This window comes from Corythoichthys intestinalis, chromosome 9, assembly GCF_030265065.1.
Source record: "Corythoichthys intestinalis isolate RoL2023-P3 chromosome 9, ASM3026506v1, whole genome shotgun sequence".
Taxonomy (NCBI): domain Eukaryota; kingdom Metazoa; phylum Chordata; class Actinopteri; order Syngnathiformes; family Syngnathidae; genus Corythoichthys; species Corythoichthys intestinalis.
In genome coordinates, this window is record NC_080403.1 from 23757505 (window position 1) to 23773254 (window position 15750).

Consider the following 15750-nt stretch of genomic DNA (forward strand, 5'->3'; position numbering starts at 1 on the left):
CTGCAAAGGGACCAGGACGACTGATCTGTGTAAAGGAAAGAATGAACGGCGCCATGTATCGAGAGATTTTGAGTGAAAAGTCTCCTTCCATCAGCAAGGGCATTGAAGATGAGACGTGGCTGGGTCTTTCAGCATGACAATGATCCCAAACACACAGCCAGGGCAACAAAGGAGTGGCTTCGTAAGAAGCATTTCAAGGTCCTGGAGTAGCCTAGCCAGTCTCCAGATCTCAACCCCACAGAAAATCTGTGGAGGGAGTTGAAAGTTCGTGTTGCCCAACGACAGCCCTAAAACATCACTGCTCGAGAGGAGATCTGCATGGAGGAATGGGCCAAAATACCAGCAACAGTGTGAGAAAAGCTTGTGAAGAGTTACAGAAAACGTTTGGCCTCCGTTATTGCCAACAAAGGGTAAATAACAAAGAATTGAGATTAACTTTTGGTATTGACCAAATACTTATTTTCCACCATGGTTTGCGAATATATTCTTTAAAAATCAAACAATGCGATTTTCTGTTTTTTTTTCCACATTCTGTCTCTCATGGTTTAGGTTTACCCATGTTGACAATTACAGGCCTCTCTAATATTTTCAAGTGGGAGAACTTGCACAATTAGTGGTTGACTAAATACTTATTTGCCCCATTGTATAAAAGTTGTAAAGCAATAAAACAAACAAAAAAATGAATGAAATGAACAACAAAAGATATTTTCATCATGGGTCAAAATTATTTTTCGAACAGATCATGTGACTAGAACCTTAGACGGTCATTTGCTTTGCATATTATTTTTTTTTTTAAATTGGAGGAGGGCAATTATATTTGTCAAATGATTTTTTTTTTTTTTTTTTTTTTTTTCTGATTGAAGCAACTTTTTGGGGGATTGAATGATTTAGACACAAATGTCCTACCCATAATATGGCCCAAACACAAAAAGGATTTCTAAAATCAAAGAAAACTTTATAATGGAAAAATTAAGTGTTCAAATACAAATATTTGAGTCTCAAATGTTTTTTCACATTCAAAAACTTTTTTTCTATGATTGAAATTTCTCATACTTTGATTGAAGTGATTTTTCTTTGAAAACATCTATTTTTTGTTTGAAGCAACTTATTTTTTGATTGAATAATAAAGACACAAAAGTCCTAGCCGAAATGTGACCCAAACGCAAAACAACATTACTTCAATCAAAAAAGGTGCTTCAATCAAATTTTTTTTTTTACTTAAATTAAAAAAAAAAAAAATCAAAATATAGAAAAATAGCTTTCAAATGCATTTTTTTGAGTATTTTTGAGTATTTTTTTTAATTGAAGAGACTTTTTTTGATTTAAAATATATATTTTGATTGAAGCAACTTTTTTTTTTTGATTGATGCAACTTTTTTGGGGGGGGATTGAATAATGAAGACACAAATCTACCTCCATATGGCCCCGCGCAGGGGATACAGTTTTTGACTGGGGTAACTACATTGACACGACACCGATCTTGGCGAAAAGTATAGCTGTCCTAAGCAGCCTGATTTAGAATTCCCCTCAAGAATGATGGGAAACAAAAAAACGCTCATTTTCAACTTTTTATTATAAATATTCGTGTAAGTTTTTTTTTTTAATCGCTGACACTGCGTTTTGGGGTCGTCAGCATGTTGTGGCCCCCCCGCCTCAAAAGTCAAACTCCGCCTATTCCTGTATTTCTTTTTAGTCTCCTATAGAAGGGACAAAAAAAGGCTTTGGTGGGACCGTAAAAGGCCCGCGGGCTCGAGGTTACACACCCACTAAATAATGGAAAGACAAAATATCAGTGTTACTTCGACATACGACCGCTTCGACACGCAATCTTTTCGACATCCGATGTAAAATTTGACTCGCCATTTGTTTCTACACCCGACGACAGGCTTGAAATACGATTTATGAGAGCGCTGCAGTTTCTTTGTTTTGCCGGCAAGACGAACGCATGGCGGATTTTCTTCTGAGAGAACTCATCATGTGTTTCACGAATGTTAGTGCAGGTGGTGAAAAAAGGGAAAAAGGTGAGGCTTACCATTGAAATGAAGATGGAAATGATAGAAAAATACAAGCGTGGCGTGCGCGTCCGTGAACTGCCTCGACAATATGGCCGTAGATTGTCTAATATCTCGACGATCCCCTTCCATCCTCCGTTCGGCAATCTTTATAAGTTAAGGTGACAATTATTATTGTGGAAAAATCGCCATCTTCGTCAGGTTTTTAATCATTTATTTCAGAACTTGTGCAACGCAACATGCCTACTGTCCGCCGCAGCTAAACAAAGTGAAAGTAAAAAGTCTCTGTCTCAGTCTGTCAAGTCAGCCACGTGGTGCATTCAGGTACACCACACAAAAACGTCCGCCACATTAGAACCCAATTTGTTACATTATTAATTATTATTATTATTATTATTACTATTATTACTATCATTCTGATTTTTATTCATAATTTATTTGTTTTGCTTCGTGTAATTGCTATTTGCAATAGTACCAGCAGCATTTATTAAGGATTAAGTGTAGGTTTTCGGGCTGTGGAACGGATAAATGGTATTATAATGTATTCTTTTGGGAAAATCCTGCTTCATATACGGCCATTTCTACTTACAAACAAGGTCCTGGAATGAATTAACTTTGTATGTAGAGGTAGCACTGTACATTTTAATTCACTTTTTATTACGGGTGGCTGTAGCGCAGTTGGTAGTAGCTGTGACTTGGCTGGGTTGTCCGGGGACCGAAGGGTTAGCGGTTCCATTCCCTGCTAGGACTGCCTAATGTCAAAGTGGCCTCTGAACCCTAGTTTACCCACAATGGGATGGCATCAACACCACTGGTGTGTGAATGGGTTTGTGAAAGGGTAAATTTGTGCTAATGTAAAGTGCTTTGGGCATTGTAACAATTAGAATAGATAAATGTATGATATAAGTATTTACAATTTATTCACATGTATTTACGTACATAAAAATAAGTAACATGAAAAAATGTCAACTATTTTATTCTTTTTTTTTTTTATGTTTATTCGGATTTATTGATAATGGAAATCCGAATAAAAAATAATAACACTACATTTTAAAAGTTAATATTATTAAGTCTTAAATATAGTCTTAAATTTAAATAAGTAAAATAATCATATAATAAAATATAAAATAAAAAAAATATTGTGTTATGTACCTAAATATTCATAAATGTATTCAAGATTTTTATTTTTAATGAACGTATAAAAAATGCAAGAAGTCCACAAAAATTAACAAATTATTTTTCTTCAGTAAATTCATACTCTTTCATATCAGTTGCTATGATCAGTCATTGGCCGTGATAAATCACATCATATATTAATGTGGGGCTCCCCTTTTGGCTTAAATTTGGTGCTAAAATGTTCTAATTTTCTCTAAATTCTGTTCACGAACCTCTTTTTTGTGATCTTTTGTCACTTCCAATTGCATTATTGGGAAGACAAATCCTAAAAGAAAATGACCTTACAAAACACTACACGTGTGTTGTCGACGGCATGCAGTGAGAAAAATGTCCGACCGTGGCTTTTGTGTTTGCCGCGGGCTCCTGCGAGTCCCGGAGGAGCTCCTCCGTTTATTGTGTGAAAAAAAGCCAATTACAATGTTAATGTGTCGCAGCGAGAGCCTCAACCCTGAGGACCGCGTCCAACGTTTGACGGAGACAACCTGGGTCAACAGCAAAATGGCGTCTGGGGAGCGCTTGGCCTCAACTAAAATGCTACACTTGTGCCATACTGGAAGAATACGTCAAAATTAAGTCATTCCATTGACAGCAGTCGACGTCCAGTCGCAGTGAACAAATTAACTCATTCTTGAATTGAATACAGAATGAACAATTTATCGGGAACTCATTTAAATACATGTATTGTTTTTTTTAAATCAACTTTAGTGTTTCAGGAGGTCATAACCAAATGTTATTTTTAATGGAAATCCGTCAAAATGAACAGGAAGTAACCCAGAAAGTCCCAAAATCTAACAGGAAGTGATTAAGAGATGCCCCAAAATCAAAAAGAAGTGATCCATAATTGCCCTAAATTCAACTGAAATTGACCAAAAATAATAACAGAAAGTGGCCTGTATAGGACCCAAAATCAAAAAGAAATGAACCATAAATGTACCAAAGTAAACAGGAAGTGACCCAAAATCAACAGGAAGTGACCAGCAGGAGTTTATTAACCAGCAGAGCGATGATCACTAGGCAATTTCTGAATAAATTGCACTTTCAAGGTAATTTACTTTTCATTATGTGTTTATTAGTTCATTACTTTATTTATTCATTAAAAAAAATACACAAAACATTCAGTGATATAGTACAATGATTATGTAACAATAATTGATGATACTAAAGTTAAGTTCTTAACTTATTGGCTGCCACTGATAGCTACAGACCTCCAATTTATTTGAAGTGGGAGTGATGCAGCAGTGTTGTTTTTGGCAGCCATTTCAATTTTATCTTAATCTTTTTTCGGAACTGCCATATGTAACACCACATCACCCAATGTCCAATATTCATTTACATACAATATTCTATGTGCAGTACTTACTCATGTGCAATAATAACGTGCAATATTCAATGCCTTCACTGTCAAACTGCTGCTGCTTCACTTCTGTTCACACATATTCTATGTGCAATACTTACTTACATGCAATAATAACGTGCTATATTCAATGCCTTCACTGTCAAACTGCCGCTGCTTCCTTTCTATTCACACATATTCTATGTGCAATACTTACGTGGAATATTAACGTGCAATATTAAATGTCTTCACTGTCAAACTGCTGCTACTTCACTTCGATTATTTGCACTGCCTGAACATAGGACAATCTAATACACACTTTATATGTATATTTATTTTGATTTTATACTTTTATACTTGCAAGTCACTTTTGAGATTTTAACTTATCCCGTACCGTAAAGGGAGATGCTTCACAATTTCATTGTACAACTGTATAATGACAATGAAGGGATTCTGTTCTATTCTGTTCTGTTCTGTTCTTAGTTTTTTGGACGAAAATACTTATTAGTCTTAGTCATATTTTAGTTATTTCAAAATGTGTTGTCTTCGTCTAGTTTTAGTCAACGAAAACTCAGACAAATTGCGTCTGTAGTTTTAGTCGATAATTCTCCAAATGTTTTCGTCTATAAATTTCAAAAGTTTTAGTCCATGAATGAATGAATGAATAAACAAATAAACACATAAATAAAAGGTTTCCAACCATTTCAATTGAACATTGAGAGAAGAGCACATAATTGTCTACGAGGACATCAACAGCTTCATGATGATAATACACACTCAGCAGGAAAACAGCACATTATTTGCAATTAATTAAACTCACCTGGATGCCATGAACTCTATGTAAAAAGTTTTCCAAGAGTTTAAGAAGACACTCGAGTCACCGCGCTAAATGCTAATACTAACGCGAACAGTATGCTAACGCGACCACTATGTTAGTGCTACAAGTTAGTTTAGTGCGTGATGATTACTCAGCACAGACCTATAAAAGCTAAAGCAACATGGCATAGCCAAGATAAGAAAAAAGTTTACCAAGCAGCACCTGACTTATGTGTTTCACAAAAGGAGCCTGGAATGGGCACACGCTTACTCACCGACCAGTGAGTAAAGCCTGAGTGATGCTTCTGCATTGCGGTGACGGCATAACAACGACGGCGTCAATGAGCATTCGATAATTCTGCGGCAAGGGAACGTTGCTCTGTAATTCACTGCCAAACCACTAGAGGGGTGTGGCGTGTTTCTACAGTTATTGGGGACTCTTGTCGACTTCCTCTAGTTTTCTTCCGGTTACACAACAATGCCAACTGAGTTTTTTTTTTGTTTGCCATTTGGAAATCTTTATAATGTCTTGACCAAACACTGTAGAGGTTGTTGTACTTGCGGACCTCTTCGATGATACTCTCGTTGGGATGGTCCATTTTTGCGTGTAGCACAACAATGTTTGAAAATTTTGCGCTGAAGCGGAAACAACAGTCTGAGCGGACCAATCACAGTCCATTTGCGTCACATCTCCACGCATTGACATGACGCGAACTCAGAAAATTGTAGAGATGCACGTCAGGCTACGGCGAAGGGTCGTAAATCGGGTCTGCCTTGGAGGCGTAGGTCTGCCGCAGAAGCATAACGCAGCCTTAAGCCTGTGTGTGTGCCAGGGTGGGTGGGGGCACGTCACATGAGTGACTCGAGCAAACACTGATAAGATGCGTGCTAACTGTTAGGTTTTGTGTTGGCTCCCTCCTAGTGTGTCCCTGTGATTGCCCATTGATTTCACATGATGTGCCTGCTCCTTGTGTATCCTCCAATCTGCATCATCCTGTGTCACCCATCTGTTCCTCATTGTCTCGTTACCCCTTGTCTCTGTGTGTATATAAACTCCAAGTTTCTGTTCACTCCTTGTTGCGTCATTGTCAGTGTCGATGTCAAGTCCTGTCCAAGCCCTCGTGTACCAGTCCCTCCGATTAAGTAAGTTTTGTTTGAACATTGCCTTTTTGATACCCAGTACTTTTGGTTGTACTTTGTTTTTGTTAGTTATTATTAGGGCTGTCAAAATTATCGCGTTAACGCGCGGTAATTAATTTTTTTCATTAATCGCGTTAAAATATTTGACGCAATTAACGCACATGTCCCGCTCAGACAGTATTCTGCCTTTTGGTAAGTTTTACAGCAAGGTTTTTTGTGCTGTCTAACAGCGAACTCTTGTGGTCGCTTTGCGACATGGTTTATTGCTTTCTTGCCAGTTCAATATGGCTGCAGGACGTCTCGGTCTGACGCCTACGTTGTAATGTTGTGCTTATATGATCCTTGGACAAGATTTGTCCGTAAGTATGGTTGTTGTAAAGAATGTACATATTATGTTAGTAAGCGAAATGTTATATTTTTTGTATGAGACGCTTTTTGTTTATGTTTAGTGAACCTGTATAGCGTGCTAAGCTAACGTTGTTGCTAATGCAATGCTCATTTACTTTTTTTTTTGTAGTTTCACTACGGTCTAAAGAGGACAGTGGTTTGAGGCCATTTTATTAATAAATCAGATGAAAAAGGAAGAAGTCTGATTATTAAGGCGTCGTTCACTAGCTGTCTAGCTTTGGAAAAAGTAGACGCTTCGGAGTGAGGACAGCATATAGACAGATTTAAATGACAGTAGAGTGAAATGCCCACTACAGTCCTTATGTACCGTATGTTGAATGTATATAGCCATCTTGTGTCTTGTCTTTCCATTCCAACAAATTATTTTACAGAATATATATATAATTTACAGAAAAATATGGCATATTTTATAGATGGTTTGAATTGCGATTAATTGCGATTAATTACGATTAATTAATTTTTAAGCTGTAATTAACTCAATTAAAAATTTTAATCGTTTGACAGCCCTAGTTATTATTAAAACTTTTTTGAGTTCATCACCACCTGCCTTGCTGCGTTTTTGTTTCCCTGCATCTGGGTCCACACCACTGGCCTGCCCGCGGGCTCCGTGACACTAACTACACATACGATAAGAAAATATTAAGTTAATAACTTATTACTGACTTTATTTTACGTTACTTTACTTACTTACTTTATTCCTAACTTATTTCTAATTTACTAACTTGTAACGGAAACCATGGCGAATTTTCATGTCGTTCTCGTCTAGTCAGACGACAACTGGCATCCATCTCGTTGTATTTTAGTCTCCCAAGACACATTTTTAGCTCGTCATTGTGACGTCATCGTCTTGAAAAAAAAAATGTTCGTTGACGAAATATTTTCGTTAACGTCTTTGATGACCAAAACAACACTGGATGTCAGCGAATGATGAATGAATGAATTCGCTGCCACCCTCCCACTTCAAATGGATTGGACGTCTACTGGTGGTAAACTCATTTAAATTCACAGAAGGAGGAAAATATCACACGATTGAACGCCTTTAATCAGTCAAAGAGTTAAATTAACAAAAATAGTCACGTGCTCTATAAAGCGTTAAGGTGAGATAAACCACTTCCACTGAAACCTCCCAAAGGACAAGCTCTCTGGGGAGGCCATAATAAGCCATTAACCAGCCGCATTATGGGGTAATGAACAGGCTCTTAGTGGGTTTTTCACTGCGGACCACCTGGATTTATTTGTCACATGCTGCTAATGTGTGTTGCTTATTTTAACTCACAAAAACTTATAATGCAAAGCAATATTTTATCATTTCTTTACATTCGGTGATATATTTTGGGTCTATGTGGTGGCTGATGCTCTCGATAAAACCCTTATTTTCATGCAAATCTTCATAGTGAAGTGCAGCCGTGTCTCTTATTAGTTTGCTATGCATTCATTGCACCCAATCACATGCATGGCTAATTCAAAAACATAATGCTTTGACTTAAAAATGCAACACTTTGCATGTTGTCATGGAAGGAGCTCCTTCATTTTTTTTTTTGCTTTGTGCTGTAAGTCAAAAATTTGAGTTATGAGTGAGAGTCAGTGATGATGATGATGATGGTGGTGGTGGTGGCAGAGCTGAGCCAGCTCAGCCATGTGTGTAATGTGAAAAGGAGGGTTATAGACTGGGTGGGTGGGTGGTTGGTGGTGGGCGAAATAGTCATGTGGAGGGGGAAGGGAAAAGGCTGCCATGCTATGTCGCTTTGTCAGTTGGCATTGACGGCGAGAAACAGAACAGAAAATGAGGCATCATTTTTTTTCTAATTACAACTGACGTTGATAGACGTCCAATTCATTGGAACAGAGGGAGGCTGGCAGCAAATGATCGCTGCCAATTAAGCCTACAGGATCGGACGCAGTCGATATGTAGTCACAAATGAAATAAAGCTTCTAATGCTGCTCTGGTATGGAGGTTCCGTCTTTTTTCCTTAATTGGCCGTGAAACACATGAAGAATTTTGATTGGTCGAACGTCAGACGTGAATCCCCGTGGGATTTGGCCACGCCCCCTCATCATCGTGACTCCCCATGGGTGAGCAAGTGAGCAAAATCACTCACTTTACTCTCGTTTTTAGGTTCCGATCGTTTTATAAGAACATTTGGTGAGTCTTGTAAAAATGGCGATGAACGGCGTTTTGGTGTGTGTGTGTGTTTCATGTATGGGACACACACACACGCTGCCTGTGTGCTGCTGATAAGAGTATCCGTCGTTAACTCGTGCACGTGCACCAGGAGAGATTTCATTTATGCGTTTTAAGAGGATTTGGGGGGAGACGTATTACGTCTTGTCATGAAAATATTTTTTTTATGTATATTCTTTTGAAATCTGTTTTAATTATTCTTTTCGAGTCAAAGATGTGTATTTAGAACTCAAGACAAACGTATGTAATTTATTTAGAAAATGGAATCTCCTGTCCTACATAAATGCACATTTATTTTTAAATGGTTTGTTCTCACTTGTTTTGCATGAAGGCTGAGGCCGCTGCAGTATATACCTATAAAAATATATTTTTTTTAAAAATGATATCCATCTATCTTTTTTGAAGCATGCGTCTCAGCAAACAACAGACTCAAAATTAAAACCAAAGAAAAATATTTTAGATTATATATTTACTGTATTTATACACCCGACCCAAAAACGCCATATTTTTCTTCATTAATAAAATGTCCCTTTTCTTGAACGGACGCCATTCCTCACAATTGCACACGCGCACACACATAATCCCTCGATGGAAGGATGAATGAGTTACATTTTCATCCTAGAAAACAAATCAAAAACTGCAGCAAAATGCCAAAGGAAAATATTCCATTTTAAGCGTCTAAAAATTCTACATCTCACCAGTCAAAATCACCCCCCCCCCATCTCCAAAAAGATCCCTTATTATTAAGCCGCTCGTCCATTGCTTAACTGAAAAACGCAGAATATAAACTGATTATTTTCAAGCGTCAAGGAATCCTACAGTTGCGCTCCGAAGCGCTTGTGTGTTTGCGTCCTTTTATATGTGCGTAAACTTGGAGGCCGTCGGAATGTCATTGGCCGTCGGGCTGAAGTATGGCAGAAAGGGGGGTGAGGGTGGGCGTCGGGTGATGAGGGGTACCGCAAGCACCTCCCCTAGAAATGCAGCAAATCTCTCCCGTGTTCTCCTGGTGCGGGGCTCGGTCTACTAAAAAAAAAAAAAAAAAAAAAAGGAAGGGAGGAGATGGAAGAGAGGGGGCAGTCAAGCCCACCCCCCCTGAGCGCCACGGTACCGCATTGGCATCAGTGAAGGCACCTGAACGCACCTTCTACCCCCCAAAAAAGGATTTCACAAAGGCCTTACTTCCAAAGACACTTTTCTGGGGATCGTGGAGCTTTTACGCACGGCGTCTGGAGCCAAAAAAGCAGCGTGGAGACAAGAGGCGACGGAAAGGAGACAAGGAGGGGGGGCATGATGCACAAACGGAGCGGCGACGTCTGAAGGTGAAATGAACCTGAGGAGAATCACACTGAGGAAGAAGTGGAGATAGCAACTAAAAAAAAAAAAAGAAATCAACCGTCGGTGTCTTCATCACAACTAGTGCCCCCCCACCCTCGCCCACCCACTCTCGTGTCTTCTGGATGCAATTGAGCGGACGCCGCCACCCCAACTAGTCTCATATTTCATAAGGAGAAATAAAAAAAAAAAGGGGGGGAACATGGCGACGTTAATCCGGAGCAAATTATCTAATAAACTATCCAACGCGGCTACCACCGTCAGCCACAAATCGCAGGCCAAAGTCAGCGGCATGTTCGCCAGAATGGGCTTCCAGGCCGCCACAGATGAGGAGGCGCTGGGTTTCGCCGCCTGCGACGACCTGGATTATGATCACCGGCAGGGCATGCAGATGGACATCCTGCAGAGCGGTGATGATAAAGCGACGTCGGATGGAGGCGACGGGGACGGTGGGGAGCGCGGGGACGGCGCCCTGGATGGGGACAGTCACTACCAGCGGGACGGCACCGGACCGTCGCGTTCTTCCTCCAAGGACGGGGCTTCCAACAACGAACTGTCTGAGGAAAAACCCAAAATTACGGCTTGGGAAGCGGGGTGGAACGTTACCAACGCCATCCAGGTAGGAGCACGCACTTCATCAGCATTCTTCATGATCATAAAATTCATTTTGAAGTCTTTTGTTTCAAACTAATCTGGACTTTTATTTTTAATCCATAAATATCTTATTATTGTTGTTCGAATGCATTCCGTGCGCAATTACGCACGTCCATGGCGCACCTCAAAAAAAGTGGGCGTGAACGAAGCGAGTGCCCCCCCCCCCCAGAGTAAGCCTCGCTCTGCGACAAAAAAAAAAAGGCGGCTTTCTTTGAGGTTTTTGACGTCACACGTGTCTCCTACGGCGGGTGATGACGTATGACGCGTGAAAGGGGGGGGTGGACGTGCTCAAAGCCAAGTGGAAAACCCTTAACAACACGTCAAAATGGGACGAAGGGAAGATCAGCTCATTGACTGCCACTGACGACAATAGACGTCCAGTCAGCCCTCTCAGTAAAAATAGATTGGACGTCCACCGTGTACGTCATTGGTACCCAGTGACATAAATAAAAGGGCTACGAGTAAAAGATTATGTTTCAGTCATCTTGACTGGGGTAGACAAGAATTCTGTATTGGCTGGGGGAGTTGAGAGTGCATGATTATTTTCCTGTGCCATTGACAGCAATAGACGTCCAATCCATTTGAATTGAAAAATGAATAAAAATTTGGATGGACGTCCAAAGTTGTGCCCTATTTTCCCTATTCCAATTTTTTTTTTACTGCGTTCCATGACTAGATGTGACTACATTTGTTATTTTGAATGACTTTCATTTCACATGCATGTTCACGTTTTTTTCCCCTTCGTTAGGGCACTCAAAACTTTTTTAAAGCAACTTTACAGGGTTATTGAAGACTTTATTTTTGTTTTTATTAATGTTAAATTTACTTTTTTATTAATATTGTACTAATCTAAAAATTTATTAATATTAATATAAGGGAAAATACAACTATAATAATCTAAAACTAATAATGATATATTTTGTAAATGACCAAAAACAGTCACTTGCTAGCAAATGTTTTAAATCTGGCATTTTGCAAATTTCATTCATTCACTCATTTTAATACTATGAAATGAAAATATCAACACAAAAATACAATGAGACATATTTTTTAATTACAAAAATTGTCACTTGCCCTATTGGAAAACCTTTATGAAGGGTTTTGAACTTGGCATTGTGCAAATGCTTTTTCTCAGATAGGTCCGGATTGGCTCCCATATGTCATTTAAGCACTGGCTGGAGGAACGACTCATGACCTCACTCGCTTTTGTTCTTCTTCTTCCTGGTGATGACACAAACTAAATTGGTTATTCCTCCGTTATTCATGTCCGGATCAGAATGAAATCTGCTAGTTATATTCTATAGGAAAGTGTACGTGTCCATCCTTAAATGCCCAAATTTCATTTTTTTTTTTAAAATAATTTTTTTAACATAATAACGTTAGAATAAATTAGAAAAATGACCAGAATAAAACTGAAAGTCTCTAAAAACACAGTAAAGTTGTTAAAAAAATGTTTTTTAAATAAAATAAAATAAAAAAGGACATATGGAGTTTTCATCCTATAAAAAGTACACCCAAAGAGCAAACGTGCCCTTATTGGCAAACATGGAACTTACAGGCAACAATAAGTCCGCAAATAATTTATCCACCCTGAAAATGTGTTGATGTCAGTTGTTTTCTCGAACGACCTGGTTAGTTTGAACTGGAAGAGCATGCAAATGAACATTCACTTCCAATTCAAACGGTTTGGACGTCTATTGCCGTCAACGGCTATGCTTCACAATCACTGACCTAGACTCACGCCCGCGCTTGCAGGGCATGTTCGTGCTGGGCCTCCCCTACGCCATCCTGCACGGCGGCTACCTGGGCCTGTTCCTGATCATCTTCGCCGCGGTGGTGTGCTGCTACACGGGCAAGATCCTGATCGCGTGCCTGTACGAGGAGGACGAGGACGGGCGCCCGGTGCGCGTGCGCGACTCCTACGTGGACATCGCCAACGCCTGCTGCGCGCCTCGCTTCCCGTCTCTGGGCGGCCACGTAGTCAACGTCGCGCAGATCATCGAGCTGGTGATGACGTGCATCCTGTACGTGGTGGTGAGCGGCAACCTGATGTACAACAGCTTCCCCAACATGCCCATCTCGCAAAAATCGTGGGCCATCATCGCCACGGCGGCGCTGCTGCCCTGCGCTTTCCTCAAGAACCTGAAGGCCGTGTCCAAGTTCAGCTTGCTGTGCACGCTGGCGCACTTCGTGATCAACGTGCTGGTCATCGCCTACTGCCTGTCGCGGGCGCGGGTGTGGGCGTGGGACAAGGTCAAGTTCTACATCGACGTGAAGAAGTTCCCCATCTCCATCGGCATCATCGTCTTCAGCTACACGTCGCAGATCTTCCTGCCGTCGCTGGAGGGCAACATGCAGAAGCCGGCTGAGTTCCACTGCATGATGAACTGGACGCACATCGCCGCCTGCATCCTCAAGGGCCTCTTCGCGCTGGTGGCCTACCTGACGTGGGCCGACGCCACCAAGGAGGTGATCACGGACAACCTGCCGCCGGGCATCCGCGCCGTGGTCAACATCTTCCTGGTGGCCAAGGCGCTGCTCTCCTACCCGCTGCCCTTCTTCGCCGCCGTCGAGGTGCTGGAGAAGAGCTTCTTCCAGGAAGGCCGCCGAGCCTTCTTCCCGGACTGCTACGGCGGAGACGGCCGCCTCAAATCGTGGGGGCTGACGCTCCGCTGCGCCCTGGTGGTCTTCACGCTGCTCATGGCCATCTACGTGCCGCACTTTGCGCTCCTCATGGGCCTGACGGGAAGCCTGACGGGCGCCGGCCTCTGCTTTCTGCTGCCCAGCCTCTTCCACCTCAAGCTGCTGTGGAGGAAGCTGCAGTGGCACCAGGTCTTCTTCGACGTGGCTATCTTCGTCATCGGCGGCATTTGCAGCATCTCCGGCTTCATTCACTCCATGGAGGGCCTCATCGAGGCCTTCAAGTACAACATCGAAGAGTAGCGCGTCTCTCTCGCTCGCATTTGTTACGCGGCCTTGCGTTCATGCCAAAATTCCCCCCCTCCCCCCAAATAATGCATAACTATAGACTTACATCTTGTCAATTAAATTCTCCAGGCAAGATGCAATAAGATGAATCAAATTTCGCTCGCTAAATACGCACCACGCCCTCCTGTCACGAGGCCTTGCGTTAAAATTAGGGGTGGGATTTTAACGCCTTAACTCATTCACTGCCATTGCAGCCATAGACGTCAAGGGCGCCTGGCATTGAATCATAGTGTTTCAGTGCCATTGACGGCGATCAATGTCAGCCAATGAATTAATTGCAATTAAGTGTGAAAGAGTTAACGGTTTTTAATCGCAGATTCCGTTCCAAACACAGCACAATTTTCTGGTATATCTACTGCAAACTGACATACGATCTCAGTTAACGACCCTAAACCGGATTAAATAAGCACATTTCATCCCAAAAAAGTTACCTTGATTTTTTTTAAATGGCTTTGTTCAAATATGCATAACAGGATTGTCTGTATATCACACACATAATTTTTCATAAAATGACTTGGCGTTTTAGACCTCAAATAACCATTTGTTTTTCTGGTTATTCCAGAAGAAGAAAAATGTGCACTCAGCTTGTTTTAATTTTATTTATTGGGGTCTTATTTTGAAAAGAAAAAACATCCTAAAATAGCACTTTACACTAAGCTCTTTTACGTTTTTGCCCAGATATTTTTTTTCTCAGTCTTTGAAATTAAAGTGCAATAAATAAATCTACTTTATCCATCCTCTAAAATCTTTTAAATTTAAAGCTTTTAGGGCCAAACATTGCTGTGCGATTAAAATGCGATTAATCAAGATTAATTACAGAGCCTCTATTTATTTATTTATTTATCAAGTCCCACCCCTGGTTAAAATATTTGAGGGGAAAAAAATATGCATTCGCCTAACGTGGGTGTAGACATTGGCATTGCACACTAGTCAAATATACAATAAGACTCTGACAAGTGCTAATTTTTGAAGGCAAGACAATAAAAAGATTCATCTAGCACAAAACAAACACAAACGTTCAGCTCTGGAAAAAAAAAAGATTGGTTCATCTCTGGTTAAGCAAAATTAATAGAATAATAGCATTGGCAGCACTTTTTTTTTTTTTTTTTTTTTTTTTGCAGAAAACTAATTAGGAAAAAATAGTAGGGGTGCAACTCACCAATTTCATGACATTACGATATTCGTTTGATTCAAGGGCCTTCTCTATCACACATTTCACATAACGCAATAAAAATACAAAGCAATGTTAACATTTTAGACAAATTTGTTGCAGAACATTTCAGACATTTGAATGAACACTTTTTTTTTTTTTTAAACAAAATGGCACATCTTACAATACCAATATTAACTATTTACAGGCCAAGTGATTATTTTTGGAGAATTCAAATAACTTAAATACTGCACGTGGGCATTATATTTTGGGTCATGTAAGCTAGAACATTAACATTTGATATACAAGTGTGGCCTACATGTCCCAAAAATGTGATATCTACGTATGTGAACTCCATAATTTTAATTATATTAATTCCTCCTAGTTTTTTTCCCTGAATAATCATAAATTAATATAATGTTTAAAACGTTAATACAAAATAGACTGGTTATGGCTCCCAATAACATTCTATAGTTGATTCCCCCCCCCCCCCCCCCCTCCTCACCCTAAATGTCACGGTTTTTTAACAAATTGCCATTGACACCGCTGGGCGTCCAAT

The 15750-nt window shown here is 40.3% G+C and overlaps 1 protein-coding gene across 1 annotated transcript; it reads left to right on the forward strand.

Annotated features, from left to right (window-relative positions):
* The first annotated feature begins 10077 nt into the window (after window positions 1–10077).
* On the forward strand, window positions 10078–15157 carry slc32a1 (solute carrier family 32 member 1). Its single transcript, XM_057847153.1, has 2 exons — window positions 10078–11018; window positions 12809–15157. The coding sequence occupies exons 1-2, from the start codon at window positions 10602–10604 to the stop codon at window positions 13994–13996; spliced, it is 1605 nt and encodes a 534-aa protein (XP_057703136.1). The 5' UTR covers window positions 10078–10601; the 3' UTR covers window positions 13997–15157.
* Window positions 15158–15750: the final 593 nt, after the last annotated feature.

Coding starts and splice junctions, on each gene's coding strand:
- slc32a1 (XM_057847153.1), top strand. CDS start 10,602: ATGGCGACGTTAATCCGGAGCAAATTATCTAATAAACTATCCAACGCG. Junction 11,019..12,808: donor ACGTTACCAACGCCATCCAG/GTAGGAGCACGC, acceptor CCGCGCTTGCAG/GGCATGTTCGTGCTGGGCCT.